The 22,260-nt window shown below is 31.5% G+C and overlaps 4 protein-coding genes across 4 annotated transcripts; 2 read left to right on the top strand and 2 right to left on the bottom strand.

The window, feature by feature from the left end:
• Positions 1-5,985: 5,985 nt before the first annotated feature.
• On the top strand, positions 5,986-14,210 carry Phum_PHUM222060 (uncharacterized protein; the record flags this gene model as incomplete). The annotated part of the gene is made up of 8 exons (XM_002425795.1): positions 5,986-6,031; positions 6,324-6,595; positions 10,069-10,247; positions 10,330-10,524; positions 10,738-11,107; positions 11,213-11,570; positions 11,650-11,850; positions 11,971-14,210. 8 exons carry the CDS (start codon positions 5,986-5,988, stop codon positions 14,208-14,210), a joined length of 3,861 nt encoding a protein of 1,286 aa, XP_002425840.1.
• A 2,866-nt stretch (positions 14,211-17,076) lies between these two features.
• On the top strand, positions 17,077-18,610 carry Phum_PHUM222070 (uncharacterized protein; the record flags this gene model as incomplete). Its single annotated transcript, XM_002425796.1, has 2 exons — positions 17,077-18,424; positions 18,522-18,610. 2 exons carry the CDS (start codon positions 17,077-17,079, stop codon positions 18,608-18,610), a joined length of 1,437 nt encoding a protein of 478 aa, XP_002425841.1.
• Positions 18,611-19,042: 432 nt separating this feature from the next.
• Positions 19,043-19,637, bottom strand: Phum_PHUM222080 (U1 small nuclear ribonucleoprotein C, putative; the record flags this gene model as incomplete). The annotated part of the gene is made up of 2 exons (XM_002425797.1): positions 19,043-19,321; positions 19,395-19,637. The coding sequence occupies 2 exons, from the start codon at positions 19,635-19,637 to the stop codon at positions 19,043-19,045; spliced, it is 522 nt and encodes a 173-aa protein (XP_002425842.1).
• Positions 19,638-20,549: 912 nt separating this feature from the next.
• On the bottom strand, positions 20,550-20,931 carry Phum_PHUM222090 (uncharacterized protein; the record flags this gene model as incomplete). The annotated part of the gene is made up of 2 exons (XM_002425798.1): positions 20,550-20,740; positions 20,826-20,931. The coding sequence occupies 2 exons, from the start codon at positions 20,929-20,931 to the stop codon at positions 20,550-20,552; spliced, it is 297 nt and encodes a 98-aa protein (XP_002425843.1).
• Positions 20,932-22,260: the final 1,329 nt, after the last annotated feature.

The raw sequence follows: 22,260 nt of genomic DNA on the forward strand, positions 1-22,260 counted from the left end.
TGCATAAATCATTTATTATTATTATTATTATTATTATTATATTAAATTTTTATTGTTCGATTTATTACCTCCTCACCTCCTCTTTCTTCCCCTTCACTCCCCTCCCCTCCACAGAATTTTTTATTGGCAACAAGACGACGAATTTTTTTTTTGTTTATTTTGAAACTTTTTCTTCTTTCTTTCTTCCTTATTTATTAAATTTTGACAAAAATTATATAAATTGAATGTTACAGACCCTTTTACCCCAGAAATGTTTTTTTTAGAATCCTTCCCCTCCCTCCTCTTCCCCCCCCCCAAAAAAAAATGTCTCCCCCTTTTCAAATATTTTTTAATAAGAGGGGATCCCCATCCACTTATTTTTTAACACTTTAACAACTTTTCGGAATGAGATTTGTTTTAAATATTTTTGGAAAAATACGTAGAGGGGAGGAGGGGAAGGGAGGGGAAATAACGGAAATCGAGAACCGCGACGATTTTAAAGGTACGTGTCCTCCCCCTTCCCTTCCTACCCCCGCGTAATAATCGTTATTTAAAATAAACGTGTCCGTAATATTTTAACTCGAATTCGTTCGTTTGTTCGAAACTTTTCCAGGTTTTTGATTATTTAATTCTCGAATTACCGGAAACCTTACATTCGAAAAAGAAATGGAAAGGAAAGGAATTATTATTATTATTATTACGTATTTGACAGCCGGAAATATTTTAAATTCTCCTCATCGGATTCCCATTTTCTCTCTCTCTCTCTCTCTCTCTCTCTCTCTCTCTCTCTCTCTCTCTCTCCCTTTTTATTTACATAACATTATTTAAATAAAGATTTAAATTTTTTTTTTCTTCTGACACGACGGAATACAACCCTTTTAATACTAAATTACGTATCGTAACAATTAGGTTAATTGCCATAGTGAACTAAATTACACAAAATTTGAATTAAAAAAAAAAAAAAATGGAAAAAATTCCGAAAGAAAACGTTTAACTAAATTATTATTATTATTATTATTATTATTATTATACGTAATTTATATAATTAAAAGAATTACACGTAGTTATTACAACAAGTCCATCAATCAAAAAAAAAAAAAAAACAATTTTTCCCCCGCCCCCCTCCCTGTCTAATTCCACGTTAAACCGTTTTTTCCCATACGCGACACGACACGACGCGAAACACACGCGACAAAAACCGTTCGTTGGTAGGGTGGAGTGGAAAGGGGGTGGAACAAATAAACTTCCGGTTGGTTTTTAAATTTACATCGATACCTTAAAACGAATACCTGAAATTTTTTTCGTCTGCTTCTCCTGAACCCGCCCCTTCCCCCAAAAAAAAAAAAAATTTTTTTTCAGTACCTGATTTCAATTAGTTTCATTAACACTTAACGAGATTTATTTCCTATTATCATTATTATTTTATGTCATTCATCGAAACCTAAGTGATAACCCCCCTCCCATTCACCCACCCCCATTTCCTCCATTACCTAAATGACGTCACTTAAAAGAAAACCTCACGAATTCGAAAAAAGCAATTAATTAATTCACACAATTAAACATCGATCGGTGACGATAATAATAATAATAATAATAATAATAATAATAATAATAATAATAAATTATTGTGACGTAATAGGTATTGTTACACGTCGACGGGGCTTCGTGTTAAAAAAAAAAAAAAAATTATTAAATTACTTTTACGTAACGACAATGATGAACAAGCAAAATCCTACTAAACCACACAAACTAATTACTCGGCCTAAAAAAAAAACCTGAATTTTTCTTATAGCCATTATTATCATTATTATTATTACGACGACATTTTGTACCTGTACGAATGGTAAAATTTAAAAAAAAAAAAAAATCAAATTATTATTATTATTTGTTATTAATTAAAAAGGAAAAGGTTTAGTAAGAAACAAAAAAAATTCCATAGAGAAAATAAAAACGAAACGATAATCATAGAGATATAAAACAAAAAAAGAAAATGGCGGTCGGTTGTTGTTGTTGTTGTTGTTATAAATGAATAATTAATTATAATTAAACAAGTTTTTGACTATAAAGCCAAGTTTTAATTTTTTTTTTTATAGCTTGCTATAAAATTTATAGCGGGTGGTTGATCGATCGGGTGGTTCATATAAAAACATAATAATAATAATAATAATTGATTATATGCAGGATATTAAAAAATTATCATTATCATTATCGTGATGTTTGTCTTCTGCTTATTCGGAATGAATTTTTTTTTTTTTTAGATAAAATTAGTCGTAAAATAGAAAATCTATTTCTAGTAATGTAAATTATCTTTTTTTTTTTTTTTTGGATTTTGCACCCTTTAAAAATAATAATGTGAGTGTAAGGGGGCCTCGCACGAGCACACGCGCACGCCTCTCCCGCCGTCCCCCCCCTCGCCACACACACACGCTCCCCATTTAATTAGAAACCTTTAAAAGAAAAAAAAAAAAAAATGTCTGCTCTGGCATTTTATCGACTTCTTCTTCTTCTTTTAATTATTTATTTTCCATTCGCACGAGTTTTCTAATAATAAATCATATCTCGACCGTTAATTTTATTTATAATAATAATAATAATAATAATAATAATAATAATAATCATTTTTTAATTTTTACCTTCGAGCAAATGATAATAATAATAATAATGATGATGATTCGTAACGTTATGTACGTATCACATTAAATAACCGGTGGAAAAAAATTATTATTATTATCGGTTGAAAAGTTATCGAACCGTTTCCCCTCCCACCTCCCCTCGTATTCCTTACACCCCTCCCCGTCTTGTACGATAGATCCATGTGGGAAAAAGAGAGGGGGCGGGAAATGGGGGGGAGGTAAAGAAAGAAAAATTCGATTTCGAACGTGATAATTCCCTTATGCGGGTTTGTCGAGCAGACGACGCTGACGACGACAACCGTTATTATCTAACGATACGAATAAAATGGAAAAGTCAACAAACACACAAACACACACGTGTTTGTTGTCGTGTCGATAAACGACCTTGAAAAATTTTTCAACGGGCAGGCACGGACCCGAAACAAAACAAAAAGAGAGAGAGAGAGAGAGAGAGATTTGATGCTTCGAACCGTAAAAAAAAAAAAAAAAACCTGACGAATAAAATTGAACCTTATTTTTTTATAGAAAGGAATTAAATAAAACAAAAACAACAACAACAACAAACAATCTTTTCGTTTGTATCGTTTGTTTTACGAATTTCTTTCTAGAATGTTCTTTTCCATAACTAACGAAATAGTCTGAACAATAATTAATTTATTACGGTAATAAAAACAAAAGAAAAAAACGCGCGAGCATAAATTATTCTAAATATAGTTAACGATGGTTATTTAAAAATGTATTATTATAACCACGTCGATCGATTGATTGTCTATTTACACGTTAATTTTATTATCCGTAACCGTATCCGTATAATAATAATCGTCATCGTGCTAGCATGTTCGCGTTTAATATTTCGATCTGGGGACGGGGTAGGGTTGTAAGTGGGGGGGGGAGAGGAAACAATCAAACTTTGACAAACAAGCTAACAAACAAACAAACGAACAAACGGAAAACAACCGAGAAATTTTATTTTATCATTTTCCAGTAAATGATTCCAGCAAAACATAACAAAAAAAAATTTTCTATTTTCTCTATGAAACCTTAAAAAACTACATCATCATCATCATCATCATCATCATCATCATCATCATCATCATTATTATTATTATTATTATCATCATCTATTGTTTTTTACGATTCGATTTTGTCCAGTTAATCTCGTTATAATTTTTTTCGGTTTTTTTTTTCTTTTTTTCGTTACTTCGTGAACGTCGTCCATTTTCTTTATTCTTTCTTCTTATCTCACAATCGGGGGGTGGGGGGTGGGGAGAAATATCGTGGGTTTAACTTTTTAAAGTCACGACTTTGTTTTTTGTTGTTATTGTTGTTGTTTCTATTGACACTTCAAAACATTCGAATAATAATAATAATTTCTTTTTTTTTATTTGTTTGATTCGTTTGTTTTGTTTCTTTTGTTTGTTTGTTTTGTTTTTTGTTTTTCGGGTTAAATTAATTAAAAAAAAAAAAACCGAAACAAAAACGAAACGGAAATTGGGGGGGGGGGCATGAAGTTTTCCTTGATTATTATTATTATTATTATTTGTTTTTTTATTTATTAATCAATAAATTTTTATTGTTTTTTACTATATATATATATATATATGGTATTGAATAAAATGATAAATCAATAAAAATCGATATCTCTTATGTGGGTCACATAAGTGAACACAAACAAATAATAATAATAATAAACTATTGTAGTCGTTGTTGTTGTGTTTGTTGTTTGTTTCGAACGTGAATAATAAAAATCGATTGTCGCAAAATGAAATAATAATAATAACTTGTCGTTTTTTTAAAAAAAAAAAAAAATACCTTCGGGTGACTTTTAACCTAAGAAATTGTTGGGAGGTTTCGGTGGGGAGGGAAGAAAGGGGAAGGAGGAAGAGGTGCACGTGCAATAAATGCAAAACACACGTGTATGTATTTTTTAGAGAAAAAAATTCAAAATTTTAAATTTTTTTATTGCGGTATATCGGACAACAAAACAACAACAACAACAAAAAAGATGATTTCCATATTTGGAAACTTAAATTTTTTTTTTTCCCCATTAGAATTCTAAATTGATTTTTTTTATCATAATCTAAATAAGTTTTAAAAAGTTCTTCTTACGTATTTCTTTTTTTTTTTTTCTCTCGGTTTCGTTCGTGTAAAAAGAAAAAAAGAAAAAAAAAATCATAGTTCGTTGGGTGGCATTTATTTCATTCATCCTATAATTTTTCCCCCTCTCTCTCCCTTCCTCTTTCTCTCTCTCTCTCTCTCTCTCTCTCTCTTTTATTGTTCGACTTATGTTTAAAAAAAAAAAATGCTGTCGTTTGTACAAAAAAAAAAGCAAAAGAAAAGAAAAGAAAAAAATTAAACGTAACGAATTTTTTTTTTTTTCCTTTCTAACGCCACGATTATTTGGATTTGACCGCGCGCGGTCACGTGATTCTCATTTTAAAATACGACGACCGACAATTAAAAATAAAAAAAAATTTTTTTCGAGAATGTGTTAAACACGTTTTTTATAATAATTTTTCAAAATGTCCGAGTAATAAATCGTAAACGGTTCGAGGCGTTCCTTCACAGACCGAGTACCTTAATCACCGATTCATTAATAAAAATGCGTGTGCGTGTCCGTTTGCGTAGGAAAACGTTTGCCCTTTCCCATGATTTTATTTTCCCCCTTGATCGTGTTTTCCAGGTTTTTGTTAGCCCCTCCCCTCCCCTCCCCTCCCTTCTCCCGAATAGTTCTTACGCGAACTGTGAAATTAAAAACGTCCGCCATTTTCATTATTATTATTATTATTATTATTATTAACTTTTTACCACCGTTCGGGTATAATTTATTACGTTTAAAAAGAATTTTCTAGAAAATTCCTATGTAAAATTTTTCTTAGCGACGCGCACGCGCACACACGCACGCACGTACACGAACGTTATCTGTATGTTGTAATCGATGTGTAAAAAAAAGTATGTAACAGACGTGGGAGTAGAATAAATCCGTGTATTATTATTATTATTATTATTAAAATTACGAAATTCTTTTATATGTAATTTTTAATGAATCGAAAAAAGAAAGAAAAAAAAATAAAAAGTTAAACTCGTAGAATAATAATAATAATAATAATAATAATAATAATAATAATAATAATAATAATAATTAAAATTTTTTTTTATGATTTATATATTATTTTTACTGCCACGTCTAAATTGTTTTTTTTTTTTTTTTTATTTTTATTTTCTCATTTAAATTTTATTTTCATCTATCGTACGTAAAGATTTCTTTACGAGGAGTTTACATATAAATAATAATAATAATAATAATAATAATAATAATTTTGATTTGATTTGAAAAAGGTTTTTTTTCTACATTCACGTTTTTTTTTTTTTGATGATATTCGTGAGAATATTTTCAGTTTCAGACATTCAGTCAGTCAGTCAGTCAGTCAATCATTCAAACGACGGGTAAAAAAAAAAAAAATAAAATTCGAATCGTAAATAATAAAAAAAAAAAAAAAAAAGTACAAATCATTAGAAATGGTTATGTTGATGTACTAGAGGTCGTGGTACTAGCGTACCTGAACGTTTAAATTTTTTTACGATCGTGACGTGATGACTATACTTAATTTTTTTTTTTTTTTTCTTTCACGTTTGGTTTTTTTTTTTTTTTTTTTTTTTTTGAATGTATTAATGGCTAACCATGTTTTTTTTTTTTTTCTGTTTCCACAGCCGAAAGTGACATATCCGCTTTTAGCCTTCGTACCGTCCATTTTAAATCTTGTCATCCATTGACAACGAATTTATTTACTTCCACGACAAGGCCGAATTATTTACAAAAATTATACGAATCGTCAGGTCCGACGCCGATATCAACGATACGACAATTGGATAGATTTCGAAGAGATGGTACGAGAAGTTCGAAATTTTTCGTATGCACTCCCGTTTTGGCGGGAAAAAGGAAAAAATATAAAAAAATCGATTTGGAAATCGAAACTCGAAAGGTAAGAATCGATCACTTTCGATATATTTTTTGATAGTATCATTTTTACTTTAAAATAATCGCTTTGATTTCGAAAAAAAAAATTTATTTACTCTATGACCGACGCGTCCACCCCTTCTCCCTTCCCCTCCCCCCGTCAGGGCAGTCACGAAAGAATCAATACAAAGTTTTTTTTTTAAATAGCTAAGGTTTCGGACAGGTGAATGAATGCATCCCCTATTTTATTATAAATGCAACCAACCCTTAAAAAAAATTCGTTGCCTTTCCCACACTTCCCGTACTCAACCTTTCATTTCATTTCATTTCTCTTCAAAAACTTGTTTGTAGTCTTGTTTGTGTTTGTCGTTGTCGTCATGAAAAGAAGAATAAGAACAAGAAAAAACCGTCGCACACCTTTTCGACTTTCAAACATTCCCCCCTCCTCCTCCTCCTCTCCCTTACCCTTTATTCTACTTCCACGTAATTATTTTTACTCTATGGCGATCTCTCTCTCTCTCTCTCTCGCTTACTTACCCCCTTCCTCCCTCCCGTTTAAATTCGTCGGTTTTTTTTTTTTAAACCGAAAAAAAAACGGTTATAATATACGAATTATAAAAATCAGTACCGTAGCTAAAAATTCACGAGAATTAGTTTAAAAAAAAAAGGAGCGTAGGAAGGAAAAAATTTAAAATTCTTGAGCGCCACAAAAAATGCCAGTCAAACATTTAACCTTTGCTTTGTTTTTTTTTTCTCTTTTTTTTGGAATATATTTATATATATATATATATATATGAGAGAGAGAGAGAGAGTTCAAGGTTGAAATGAGGAACGTTTAAGGTCATTAACCTGAAACCTGATAGGACCGATAAATAAAACGCCGCGTATAATAATACTAATAATAATAGTTGAATTTATAAAACAAAAGAAAGAAACAAAAGTATCCCTTATTTTAAAATAATAATAATAATAATAATAATATTAAATATTAATTTTATTTTTAGAGGGATCCCGATAACAACTACTTCCGGTTATGGTTTTTTTCCGTTTTTACGGGGGAGACGGAAATAAAAAAAGAAAGAAAGAAAGAGAAAAAAATTTTTTTTTTTTTTGTCAACGTTCAAAGTTATTATAAAAAAACGGAAAAGAGGGAGGGGAGGGGGTCTTTCAAAAGGGAGGGGATCTCTAGGGGGATTTCGGGGGATTCACAATATCACAAAATCTCATGCTTAACCACGTTTGTTTTTTTTCCTAACCTGAAATTCTTCCACCCATGCAATCTACATAAATTTTTCATGTCAATACGTTTTCATTCATTCGAATCGTTTTCAAATGTTTCTTATTATTATTATTATTATTATTATTATTATTATTATTATTATTATTATTATTATTATTATTATTATTATTATTATTTGTTTAAATACGAGAATGTTCGCCCTTTTCCCCCCTTCCCCCTCCTCCTCCTTCCCCCTTCCTTTTTTTTTAGCAGAAGACAAATTTATATTGTGGAATGTCGTCGTTATTATTAGTATTATAGCCCATTGAAAAAAAAAGAAACCTATTTGGGTATTCTTTTCTTTCTCTCTCTCTCTCTCTCTCTCTCTCTCTCTTTCTTTCTTTTTGACTCCCCGCGATTTTGTGCATCACCTACGTACCTGACTAAAACGTACCTTTTTTTTTTTTAAAAATTTACTTATTTTCGTATCCATTGAAAATACTTTAAACCCGGTGAATTTTTTTTATTAATAAACGTGGTAGCATGTAATATCGTGGAATTAAAATTGATTAAGCCGTGTCACGTATAAGGCAATTATTATTATCATCATCATCATCATCATCATCATCAAAGAAAAAAAAAAGTCCGACGAGAATGATGCGGCATAAAACCCAAATAAATTTAATAAACGTGTTGATGCGCAAATTTTCCTTCTCTCTCTCTCTCACTCTTCTTGCGCTCTTTGTACGTGTGAATGAATGAGACAGAAACATACCCTGAAATTCGCATATGCTTACGTATGGGTAAAAGTACAAAAAAAAATAATAATAATTACGTCATTTCCGTTTTATTTCAAATTTAAATTTGGCGGTTTTTTTTTGTTATAAATAACATTAAAATAAAAGGATTCCATTTGAAATGTTTTTTTTTTTTTTAAAAAAAAAAAAAAAAAAGTACCTGATTACACACCACACCTGAGGAGGTACCGAACCTGTCCTTGAGAACTAAGAGCGAGCGGATCTTTCACGATTAAATATTTTTTTTTTATGTTGGTAACAAGAGAGAGAGAGAGAGAGAGAGAGAAAGGAATGTTTAGCTTTCGAATTAAGGTGCAGTTAAAAAAAAAAAAAAATTACTGATGCGCCCTGGACACAAACACACACACACACACACACACACAATTCTAGTATGTACAACAAGAGTATGTGCGTGAGTGTGCGTGAGTGCGTGAGTGAATGGATGTGCAACGTTGCCAAGACGTTGAAATTTCGTCTTCTTTTAAAACTACCTTTTAAAAACATTTCGTGTAAACATTATATGGAGAAAAAAAAAAAAACGTTGTCGTCGTACCTTAAAACGAAAAAAAAAGAAAAGGGACATTACGTAATGTGTGAAATGTTAACGCGAGGTTCGGTTTTCGATTTAAAATAATAATAATAATAATAATAATAATAATAATAATAATAATAATAATAATAATAATGAAACGAAATTTTTAAAATGTCAGGTTTTTTTTAATAAAACAAAAAACTTTTTTGTTGTTTAAACTCATTCTTAGAAAAAAAAAATGTCGTCACACCCAAATTTTAATGATTAATATATATATATATATACTAGAAATTAAAAAACAAAATGTCTTTTGGGTTTTTTTTTTTTTCGGTTGTTTGTTGGGTTGTTTGTTTTAAAAAGAAACAAACGAAACGAAACAAACAAACAAACCTGATTACGGATTGGGTTTCGTTTTTATACGTACGTCAATTTTCATTTTATTGATTTTTTTTTTTTTTTTTTAATATAAAATAAATTATTAAATCGTTGACAGAATTTTTAGTGAATTAAAGTTAGGATTTACATATTCTAATTCCACGACAAGTTTTTTTTTTTTTTTCCCCGTAACTACCCACACGAATTTTTATAAATATATATTTAATTTAATTCAAGTTTTTTTTTCCATCATCATTATTATTATTATTATTATTATTATTATTATTATTATTATTATTGGGGCGTACACGTGACGACGATACGTCAAAAAAAAAAAAAAAAAAATTTAAACCCGAACAAACAACTAATGAAACAAACAAACGTTTGTTCGTTCGATCTTTTGTTTTAAAAAAAAATCCGTTAAATTTATATGATTTACATTATTATTATTATTATTATTATTATTATTATTATTTTAGTGACGTATTCGAATGGCCGTAAATTAAATATTATTTGAATGAAAGCGATTATATATATATACAAATTTATATATGTACTTATGTATTTTGTTGTAGCCTCTGGCAGTCGAAGATCTTAGAAGATGGACGTCGACGGAAGCATTGGGTGATATAACGGTTCTCCCGGATAACACATCGAAAATAACGACAATAGAAACTAAAGAAGGCGACGTACGAGATGAAATCGATCATTTATTACCATCACCGGAAGAACAAATGATGGCCGTCGCCATGAAGTAAGTAAAAACAAAAAACATCCCTCATTATTCCTCCTCCTCCTCCTCATTGCGAATAATAATGATGATTGTGTTTTTTCAGGTTTCCTCCATCGATAGTTGCCGTCGACGTATCGGGTAAACCCTTCGATAGAATGTCAGGTTTAAGAAGATCCGTTATGGGAGTTGAAACGTGCGAAAGTGGAACGAAGAGAAAAACAAGGAGACGACACAGGGGTAAAAGGAGAAACACGATCGCTGGAACAAGTCAAAAAGAAATCGAGCAAGCAATTGCTGGGTAAGACAAACAAACAAACAAACGAAACAAGCAAACCTTCAATGGTTGTTTAATTACAATTTAAAGAACAAAAAATTGTTTGTCATAAAAAACTTTGTTTTCGGACTATTAATTATCATTATCATTATAATAATAATAATAATAATAATAAAACGTCACGAATAAAAAATTAATTATCATTATCATAATTGAATTTTTTTTTTTTTTTTTTAGTGAAACTGCAACGGAAACGGAAGGCTGCGAATTCGAACCCCTTCCGCCCCTTCGTTCAAAATCAACGGATTTGTTTAAGTTGGCAAAAGTGAATCTTTCCCCGAGCGACAACATAAGAAATCATTTCAACACACTTAAAAATTGGTCTAAAACAAAGCTTAAATTCATAAATAGCAAAAGTACTTCCGTCGAATCGTGCAAACCGAGTTTTCAAAGTACCGACGTCGTCGATGACATCGGTCTATACGACACTGTTGGAAACAATCCGAGCATAAAAGCATGTCATAGAGATAAAGAAAGGAAACCGAGTTCGAGTTCCAGCGCGATCAGCATTCCAGTATCGACATCATCCATAGCTACGAGTTTGGTGGTAAGGATTTCAATTTATGAAATTTTTGGAAAATTTGCCGCGAATCGGAAATGAAAATAATAGTTTTTTTTCCTCCCCCCCTTTCCCCTCCCTCCCCACGCTCAGGTCAAACTGAGAGAAAATTCTCTTCAGAGACGACACTGGAGAAAAGGATCGAATAAGGGACAAGACGAACCCGCTCATTCATCTTCGGGTAATTGGTCGGCAAGTTCGGAAAGTGGTAGAACTTCGATTGCATCGGAAACGACAGCACCACCCAAATCATCCACGACGACATCGAACAATTCGTTAAATCATCACAATAATCATCATCCACCATCCGTACAAAGCAGACGACGATATTTGAACAATTCAACGAGTAGTTCGGTATCGGAAGGAACGCTAACACCCGACATTAACGAATTGCAATACCACGATTTATTGGATGGTGAAACGAGTTCGATTTATTCTTGTGATACCGAAGGTTCGATTATAATAAATCTCGAATCGTTTTTCGATCTATCGAACGAACGAATAATTAAAAAAAACTATTTCCGTTTCAGGTTATTACACGTCTTTCCACATGGATTCCGGTTTGAAAACGTTAAAAGAAGAAGAAATCGCATTATCATTTTCCACGTTGCAATTACAGGATGATCCGGGACCTCTGACGACAACTTTTAACAACACATCAAGTTCCGGTGGGAGCACAGTCAAAGGAAATCAATTAACGGCAGAAAACGAATACGAATTGTTTGGAAAAGGTAAATGAAAATAGCAACAAGTCGTTTATTTATTATTTTTTTTTTTACACGTTATTGTTTTCAAAAATTGACGCCATGATGGTAAAAAAGAAAAATACGAAGAAACGAAATAATTTTTAGGGAGCACTTCGACGACGACGTCTTCTGCTGGCACCGTGTGCACCACTCTATTAGCCGGAAACGTTTACGGAAGCACGAGAAGTTTATCGCAATTTGCACCCGCCGTACCGGAAAGAAAAAGTAGTTTGGAAAGAAAATCCGATAATAAGAAACAAATCGAACAAATAATCGAAGAAAATGGTATGACGAGTGAAAATAACGGCTACGATTCGGAAAAAACGACGGTTGTAGCTTTGATACACGGTTCTCCGAGTCCCGACAGCGGTCACAACACTTCGAGTTCTCCAGCGGAAAGCGCGAGTCAAAACAGTTCGAGCCCTCACGAACAATTAGAATTTTCCGAATCCGATTTGGACAGTTGCGACAGAGCGGAAAGGATAAGAACGAAAACGGAAATGACGACGTATAGAATTCCGAGCATGTGTTTGATCACGCCCCCGCAATCAGACGACGAAATTAACCTTCGCAATGCCAATCCAGTAGTGCCTTACAATACGAATTACGTGCCTTATAATAAAAATCTCGCGACGAAGAACGTATTGAACGGAGGAAACGGAAGTTGTTCGGAAGTTGTTGGAAAACCGTTATTACGTATTCAAATACCCACGGTACCGGATATTAAAAAAGAAGTCACCGATGTTTTCAATCGTTCCGATTCTAACAAATTGAGCAGGAACACTGTGAAAACGACATCGAAAAATGGAATGTTGGAAACGAACATCGATTCGTTAGCAGACGACGCGAAAGATTCGTTGCATTTTGTCGTCGACGGTGAAACCGGTTACGCCACGATTAAAACGGAAGTTAAGAAAACCTACAGGTCGCCCTCGCCGAGCGGCGGAGTGTTGATAGTGAACGAAAAAGAAGAAGAATCAAAACCGATACAACCGATTATAAAACCATCACTCCTACCCAACAATTTCATGGATAGGTTTAAGGAATCCACGAGCAAACAAAAAAAACTGGACGTTAATAATGGAGATTTGGATTATGCGAAACCGGCGGAAAAATCACCCAAATCCAGGCTGCAATATTCGAACGATAATAAATCGGAATACGTTTCTCTAAACGAGTTACCCGTGACAGAAGATTTAACGGATAATTGTCCGTTGACAGCATCAGACGACGGTTCGATGGAGAGAAAGAAGAGACAGGGTGCAAGAGTCACGTTGGATTCTGACGGGAGAGTCGTTTATTCTTCGGACAGTTTAAAAAGGAAAAAGCAACAAACGACGTTCGTACCGGGAAAATACGTTAGAGAATCACCCACCCCGTCACCCATTGCGGATAAAAGATTACCCAAAACCATACGACCGGTTAACTGTTCCGGATTGATACGTAACAATTCGGATGATAGAAAATCCGACGTGACGAACGTGTCGTCGTCTCATCAAACGGGTAAACTCATAATAAAAGCCGGATTAAGAAATTCCGACTCGCCGACAAAAGATTTCGTGAGGTTACCACCTACGAGAGTTGTCACGCCCACGAACACAATGAAGAGACTCGACAAAGGTATAAGAATAAAAATGGAAAATGGGGATTGTTTGAAAAGCGAAACGGAGAGTACGGAATCATCTGAAACGAATTCATTGGAAAGGGCAAAACATAACAACAGAAGGAGGAGCTCAAGTCCATCATCGTCATCCTCATCATCTGATACCCATAAAAAACAAGTCGATATAAGAGCAGCAGCAGCAGCAGCAGCAGCAGTAGAAGAAGAAGGTAAGATACTTAACGAAAACGATTTGGACGCGTTAGGAGAAAATTCCGGGTGTGACTTCATTAATCCTATGAAATTAAACGTGGGGGTACTTGTACCTGAAAATTCTCTTACGTCATCGGATGTACATCAACAGGATGTACCACACATTTTCCAAATAGAACCCCAAGTTAAACCTTGTAAAAAACAAATCAAAAGAAGCGATAGTTACCGGATAGCTAACAACACCCACCTAACCCTACCCATAGACCCCATAAAATTTAAATTAACGACCGTTAACGAAACGATTGAAAACGTTGACAAATGTAAAATAACAGCGAATGATCCCAATTACAATTTGTTAATGACCGACAACAACAACGACAAACACAATCGCACAATTACCTCAAACAAACAACAAAATTTCAAAACAAATTCCTACTACTCTAGAAATCCTTATAAGGTAACAAAACCGACAGATATCGAATTGGCAAAAGTATTAAAAAAAACAATAACAAACGATACGGAAATATGGTAGTAGGACGCCATTAACCCCTACACATCCTGTAGGAACATGTTTGCGTTTGTTCCTGTATATATGCGTTTGTAGCAGTAAGTAACGGTTGTACGAAAAGCAATAGCAATGCAAGTGCACCTAAAAAAAAAAACAAAACAAACAACAACAAACACCACGATGCATAATTATTAATTATTAATTAATTATTACTTACTCGCACTAATGCTTTTTTGTTGTTTGTTTTGTTTTGTTTTGTTTGTTTGTTTGTTTGTTCACATTTTCACAAGCTTTTGTTTTTTTTTGGGGGGGGAGGAGGGGGGGGAGCGTGAGAATGAATTTTCACCTGTAAATAAATAAAAACAATACCACGATACGAAACAATGTAAACTTACCAATCGAAAAAAAAAAAAAAAATGCCATTATCCGTCCGCCATTTTGTTTTTTTTTAATTAGTGCAATAGCATCGATTAGTCTGTTGTAAATGTAGTCGAATTTTTTTTTTTTATTTTTAAATGTAAATTAATAATAATGATAATGATAATAATGATTTAAAAAAAAGAAAAATTTTTACTTACTCAAGACAAAAGAAGATTATGAAAACAAAAAGATTCAAATTTAAATTTGTCTTTGTGATGAATATATATATTAAATTTCAGGTATCGTTTATTCGTACACGGCGTCCATTTTACAAGTAATGTAATCTTATTGTTAAAAAAAACGTTACGAATCAGCAACAATGATTCGTTTTCCCCTCCCCTCCCCTCCCATCTCACCTCACCCCTTTCTCTCACTCTCACTCACTCTCTCTCTCTCTCTCTATCACATTTAAAATTTTCGTAAACGTTTTTCTTTCTCTCTCTCGCGCGCACGAATACACTAGCTCACTCTATCGTTCAAAATTTGAAATTAATTTGAAGTCAAAACTGTGTAAAACGTCACGACGTTCGCGCGTAACGTTCATCAATTCGTTTTTTTTTTATTTTAAATTTTTTTAATTATTATTATTATTATTATTAATTAGACGATAAGTGAGAGAGAGAGGAAAAAGTAAGTTTTTTAATTTATGTTTTTTAAAGAGAGAAAGAGAGAGAGAGACAGGGGGAGGGAGAAGGGAATGGGGGGATTATTAAATAATTTATTATATTGTAATTTATGTACAAAAAATGAAAAAAAAATTGTGTGTGTAAATAGGGCATAAGGTGGTGAGAGGTGGTTTTATTTCTTTTTTATTTTCAGGTGTGGTATGTCACCTCTACCTACCTCCTCCCCTCCCTCTTTCACCTTTGCTTTCCCCCTCGCCCACTCTCCGTCTCTCCCCCCTTTCACTCTTTCAATCAATATAATCGATAGATCGATACTCGCGATCGAAATTCCTCCATTTTTAATTATATTTTTATCTTTCTCTCTCTCTCTCTCTCTCTCTCTCTCTCTCTCTCTCCTTCTTATTTGTAATGATAATGATGATTGTTTTCTCTCTCTCTCTCTCTCCCACCTTTTGTCCTAAAAATTGGGAAATAATTTATTTTTGCTTGGTGCTAATTTTTTTTTAAATTAATTTACAATAAGAAAAGAAAACTTAAAAAAAAGGGCACTAATGTACATAATAATAATAATAATAATAATAGTAATAATAATAATCATAATCATAATCATAATGATGACGATGATAGTAATGATGATAATGATGATGATGATAAATAACTAACAGTTTAATATTAACGTGTCATACGATCACGATGATGATGATGATGATTGTTAAGGTTTTTTTTTTTTTTGGATGTTTGTTTCAGGTTTTCCCGCACCTTTCGCATTTTTTTTTGTTTGTTTGTTTGTTTGTTTGTTTGTCTCGAGCACCAAACTAAAAAAAAATTTCCCAAAATTTTAATGTAAAAAAATTTTTTTTTTTTGTTATTTTGTTGCTTTTTTTTTTTTTAAATATAGAAAAAATTAATTTTTTTTCTTTTTTTTTTTTTTTAGTTTAAACTAATTGTTTTTGTTATTATTATTATTATTATTTGTTGTTGTTGTTGTTGTTGTTGTTGTCGTTTGCACAAATTTTTTTTTTTTTGAAGCGTGTGTTGTCTGCACATGAATGCGCTGCATCCACATCTGACACCACAGGATTATTTTTTTTTTTTTAGAAAAATAGAAAGAGAGAGAAAATTCGTTTTATTTATTTATATTTTATTTTCGAAGAGAGAAAGAAAGAGAGAGAGAGAGAAAAAAGTGAGTTTTTCATTCATTCATTCATTCATTAATTCATTCTTATATTATTATTATTATTATTATTATTAGTTTTGCATGGCATGAGAGCGGAGGTGTTGGACGCATTAGTATTATTATCATTATTATTATTATTTTTAAAAAGCGTGTAAATTGAATGCATGCATATATATATATATATGGTGCGAATACGGGGGTTTATTTGTTTGTTTGTTTGTTTGTTGCATGAATTTCTTTTTACTTTGATTTGTTTGTTTGTTTATTGTCGTACAAAAGAAAAATTTCGATTTTAATTTTACACGGATTTTTTTCTTGCTGGAAATGAGCTCGTGATCGTTTAAACAACTTTAAAAAGAATTTTAAACAAACAAACAAACGATTTTTAAAACTCGTTAAATTTTTCGTTTGTTCGTTGTTTGCACGATTCAACGAGTTTAAAACAATAACGCGTGATGTGATGATGATGATAACCTTAAATCCGGCAGATTAGATGTCATAGAGTAAAAAAAAATTCGATATATCGAATCGAAAACGGGGGAAAAAAAGTTTTAGATTTACTTACAAAAATATAAAACTTTCATAGGATTTTATTATTTTTTTTTTTTTGTTTACGTCATCAGGAGCTCATTTTTAAACGTAATAGAAAACCGTTAAAATAATAATAATGATAGTAACGTTTAAAAAAAAATTTTTTATAAATTTTTCAGGTATTTTATCGAATTCATCAACGAAATGGATATCACAACATCCGGCAGTGTTTAAAAAACAACAAATAATAAGAAAAAATTTAACGAACAACAGCAACAGCAGCAGTAGCGGAAGCAACAATCAGGCTTACTATTGGTCATCGATTGGGAAAAACTTCAAATCGCAAGAAAAATATATTAATAATAATAATAATAATGAATTATTATCTAGTCATGGAAATCGTCGTTGTTGGGACGAACTTGGAGGAGAAAGTTCGTTAGACGGAACGACGGATAGAAAAGAATTTTCATCGTCAACGCCAACGAAAGAAGTTGGGTACAGAACAACAAACGACAACAATCGAAGAATGATGAGTCTGGGCGAGGAGGAAATGTCACCGATATTAAAAGAAAACATATTCGGTAAAAAATCTAAAATGACGTCAGAGGAAATATTTGCGGCAATACACAAATCAAAGAAAAAATTAAACATGAAGGATGTGGAAAACAGGTGCGAAAGTCCGACATGTTGGACGAATCCGGATATCGGTGGGAATAAAATTCTGGTGACGAAATCGAGAGAAAGATCAAGTTGGTCACCGAACACGTCAGAAGATTTGGATTATAAAATAAACGAAGCAAGAAATAGAAAAAGTTGGATAGGAACGAATGGCGGAGGTGGTACCAACAGCACCAACAGCAACAGCACTCCTATAAATTCGTTTAAAAAACTCCTTTTACAACAGGGAAGTAAAAATTCACCATCGAAAGATTTAAGAATATCAGCCGTGGAACAATTAAAACTATCAAAAAACGGAAACGGAAACGTCGAATCGTCATCGACGTCATCGTCATTGACGTCATCATCAAATCGTCGAGATGTTAATAAATCGCCATCGAGAACCGTTGGAGGTAACAGGAATAAATATTTATGGAAATTTTCATCTCCCAGATCGGATGTTCTCTCTTCTACAATACCCGAAGATTGTAGCGAAGTTGAGAAATCTGATGATGCGGATCATGACGTCATCGGTATTAATAATAATAATAATGATAAAGACGAAACGCCGCGGTGGGTTCGATCTAAAGGTTTAGATTTTGTCAAGACAAATATCCGCGATGGTAAATTTGATGATGAAATGATGACGTCACGACAAACGGGTGAAAGTAAATCCCTTGAAATAACTAAAAAATATTTACAACAAGCGAGAAGAAATTTTTTCAACGGTCAAACCGCATCCCAATCTTTTCTTACGAAAAATTCTGTCGGTCTCCCACGTCTTCCCGTACCTGAAGGATCCTCCGATGACGAAATCAATTCTAAAGGTAAAAATTTCTTTTTTAATTCTATCAAATCAAATCATAACAACAACAATCACAACAACAACAACGTCAAAATAATAAATTCTTCATTGGTTAACAGTGAAAAGAAAAAAAATCAAATTATATCCCTTGAAACGGCTCTTTGAAAACTATGACGTAACAAATGACGTCATTGATAATTATTTATGAAAAAATCATCCCGGTTAATGTGAAAACGTTTTCTCGTACATTCTGGAAATGTATAAAAGGTATGTTAATAACAATCAATAGATTAGTTTTATATAAAAAATAATAATGATGATGAATTCCATATATATATATATAAAGAAAGCTTTAAAATGATATCCCAGTTAATTATTCAAGAAAATTATTATTATTATTATTATTATTATTATTATTATTTGTACATAAACACTATTTTTTTTTTTTTTTTCTATTTATTAAAATGTTTCTTAATATATTGATCGGAAAAAAAAAAACATGTCTCGTTTTCCTTTTTTTTTTTTTTTTTTTGTCTCTTTCTATCTCTCTCTGTCTTTCTCTCTCGTATTTCGGAGAACTGACGAGAAAAACCGGAGCAAAATGTCTTCCAATGTAATTTTAATAAGTAGACAATTATCATTATTCTTTTGCTCTCGGTGGTTGTCCAGGTTGAGGCATGTTTGTCATAATGGGTCGCATGGGACTCATCATTGGTCCACCGATAGGTCCCATCATTGGTCCCATGTGACCCATTGGACCCATCATGGGACCCATAGGGCCCATTATTGGCCCTGCCATGGGCCCACGAATAGGTCCGTTAGGTCCCATCATCATCGGTCCCATAGGTCCCATTGGTCCAGGTCCTAACATATTCGGACCCGGACCCATCGGACCAGGCGGTACCGGTCTGGGCGGTCCCTAAAACAAAATCACAGATTTCACAATCCTCTTTTTTTTTAATTAAGAAAACAAATATGCGAAATACACTTACTTGCATGTTTGCCGGAGGTGGAATGGCTGCACCTGGTTTAGGAGCAAACGGATTTGCTATTTTACCCGCTTTAAAAGCAGCCGTTGTTGCGTCTATTAAATGTTGCGCTTGTTCTTCCATCCATTTTTGATAATAAAATTTAACATTATCTTTATGTTTTCTACCCTGACAATGTGTTTTTCTAACCGACGGAGAATCGTGCGTTAAATACGTATCGCAATAATCGCAATAATATTTCGGCATGATTAAATTTTATTATATTTTTCCAATAACTACGACATTTAACCTAACTTTATTCACACCACTCCTCTCGAAACAACAAACAAACACTACTGCCAACTTAAATTATTTTTTCTACCAACATATATATTCATGTTTTCTTACTCTATGGATTTTCATTTAACTACTGATAATCGCTGTGTGTGTGTGTGTTTGTTTAATTGACCCAACTTTTTTAAAAATATCTTTTTTCAAACAATCTTTTTCACTCAAAATGGCGGTTTATAATAATTTTAAAACAAATTAATTTACATATATATATCAATTTAAATATAATTTAGTATCACTCGTTAATTAATAAAATAATTTTCACATTAATATTTAACTTATGAGAAAAAAAAAAAATTAACATAATCCACAAACAGTCAATCATTAATATAAAACAAACGATAATAATAATAATAATAATTTATTTATTTCGAGTTATGTTTGATTTAGGCAATATATAACATGCATAAACTCATTATCGACAAACAGACAAACAAACAATAATTAATTAATATTATGCATGTTATTTAAAAATTTGACAAGTTGTAACATAATTAAAAAATCAATCATCATCATCATCATCATCATTATTTTTAAAAATATATATATATATATTTAATTAATTAATTAATTATAAACATTTTTAATAACGATTACAAAATGACTAACTGATAAAAAAAAAAACAGCAGACGAATGAACAAACTTTTTTTTTTTTGTCGATTTGATTTTCGTTATAATAAAATTAATAAAATAATAATAATAATAATAATAGATCTATTTAACGATAAAATAAAATTTGAAAATACTATAATAATAATAATAATATATTACTTATACTATATATTTGTCGAGATGAAATGAAAGTTGGTATAAGGTTTCCATATGAATTATTTTTTACCAAATATTTTTGAATAATCTTTTTGTGAAAGCGAATAAACGAGTGCAACAGCTAATGTACTTAATAGAGTTCCTTGAGCTATCAAACGCATGTTAATCAAATACAATGATGTTCTTGTATCACCTCTGTTTTTATAATTGTATAAAAAATATGAAACTACTCCGGTCAAACCGCAAAAACCTAATTTGGACAAAAAAACCTGAATTAGTACAGAAAAATGATTTAATTAATAATAATAATAATAATAATAATAATTGAATGCAACCTATAGGTACAGCTGGTTCTTGGGAAACTTTTTCCCAAAATGTTCTTTCATGATATTGTGATACATCATAACCGACATCTTCATTATTAGTATGCTGTGGACTCATGACTATATAATTTCAAATCAGAAATATTTTAAATAATAATAATAATAATAATAATAATAATAATAATAATAATAAAATCGATTATTTAATTAATTTACTTACTTGTTTAATTAACGAACGAATGAACGAGTGAGAGTGAGAGAGAGAGAGAGAGAGAAAATAAAATAATTTATAAAATTTTAAATATAAATCCTACGAACGAATAAACTTTCAATTTGAGAACTCAACAACATATATGTATTATTTATATCTCGTTATTAAGGGGATAAGAAAGAAAAAAAAAACTGACTACGTGACAGTGTTGCCAACTTTTAAATTTACGTTACTTTACTCACATACGACGACAAATCCTCGACAACACAAACTAATTATTATTATTATTAATAATCGTCGTTATTTAATATTTTTAAAAGTAATTACTTAATAATAATAATAATTATAATAGTAATAATAATAATAATAATAATTATATAGGAATAATAATAAACGTTTAAAAAGAATTTTTTACAAAATATTTAAATTTGATGACGTATTTATCGTCGTCAACTATGCGTTCGTTATAATTACATAAGTTAAACATAGTAAACTAAAAATAAACGTTTTTTTCCCTTGTAATAATAATAATAATAATGGAAAGTTAAATAATATTTTTGTTGTTGTTGTTTGTTTTAGAAAGAAATCATCATCATTATCATCATCATTATCAGCTAAAAATAACATTTATTTATTTATATCATAAAGATTGGATAATCGTATCATCATCGACTGGAGTTTGATAATAATAATAATAATAATGATAATGATAACAAATCGTCGTGCTGGAGTTTAAGGATAAGGTAAATTACATATATATATATATATAAATTTATTTTTATTATTATTATTATTATTTCGTAATTAACAAAAACAAAATGGCGTCTGATTTAATTATTAATTGATTACCAATTAGTTATGATAAAAAAATAATGTCGGTCGGTAGTACAACAACCTCATTAATTTTTAATAATAATAATAATAATAATAATAATAATTAATATTTATACGTGAGTAACCGCGTGGACGTGCGTGATATTAATCACTAAACCACCCTCTCTCTCTCTCTCTCTCTCTCCCCACCCCGTACCTCCTACCCCCTACCCACACCTTCTCAAAAGACTGACGTCATGAATTTACGAAGGGGGTTTGTTAAAAAATTGGGGGGGGGGGATGATAACATGAACGATTATCAATATAGTAAAATAACGATATGATAATTTTTTTTTTTTTAATTATAATCCAAACGTCGTCTGCTGTGATTCGTTATAATTAATCAAACGTGACGAAATTCAC

Source organism: Pediculus humanus, genomic scaffold (assembly GCF_000006295.1).
Source record: "Pediculus humanus corporis 1103172107574 genomic scaffold, whole genome shotgun sequence".
In the NCBI taxonomy this organism is placed as follows: domain Eukaryota; kingdom Metazoa; phylum Arthropoda; class Insecta; order Psocodea; family Pediculidae; genus Pediculus; species Pediculus humanus.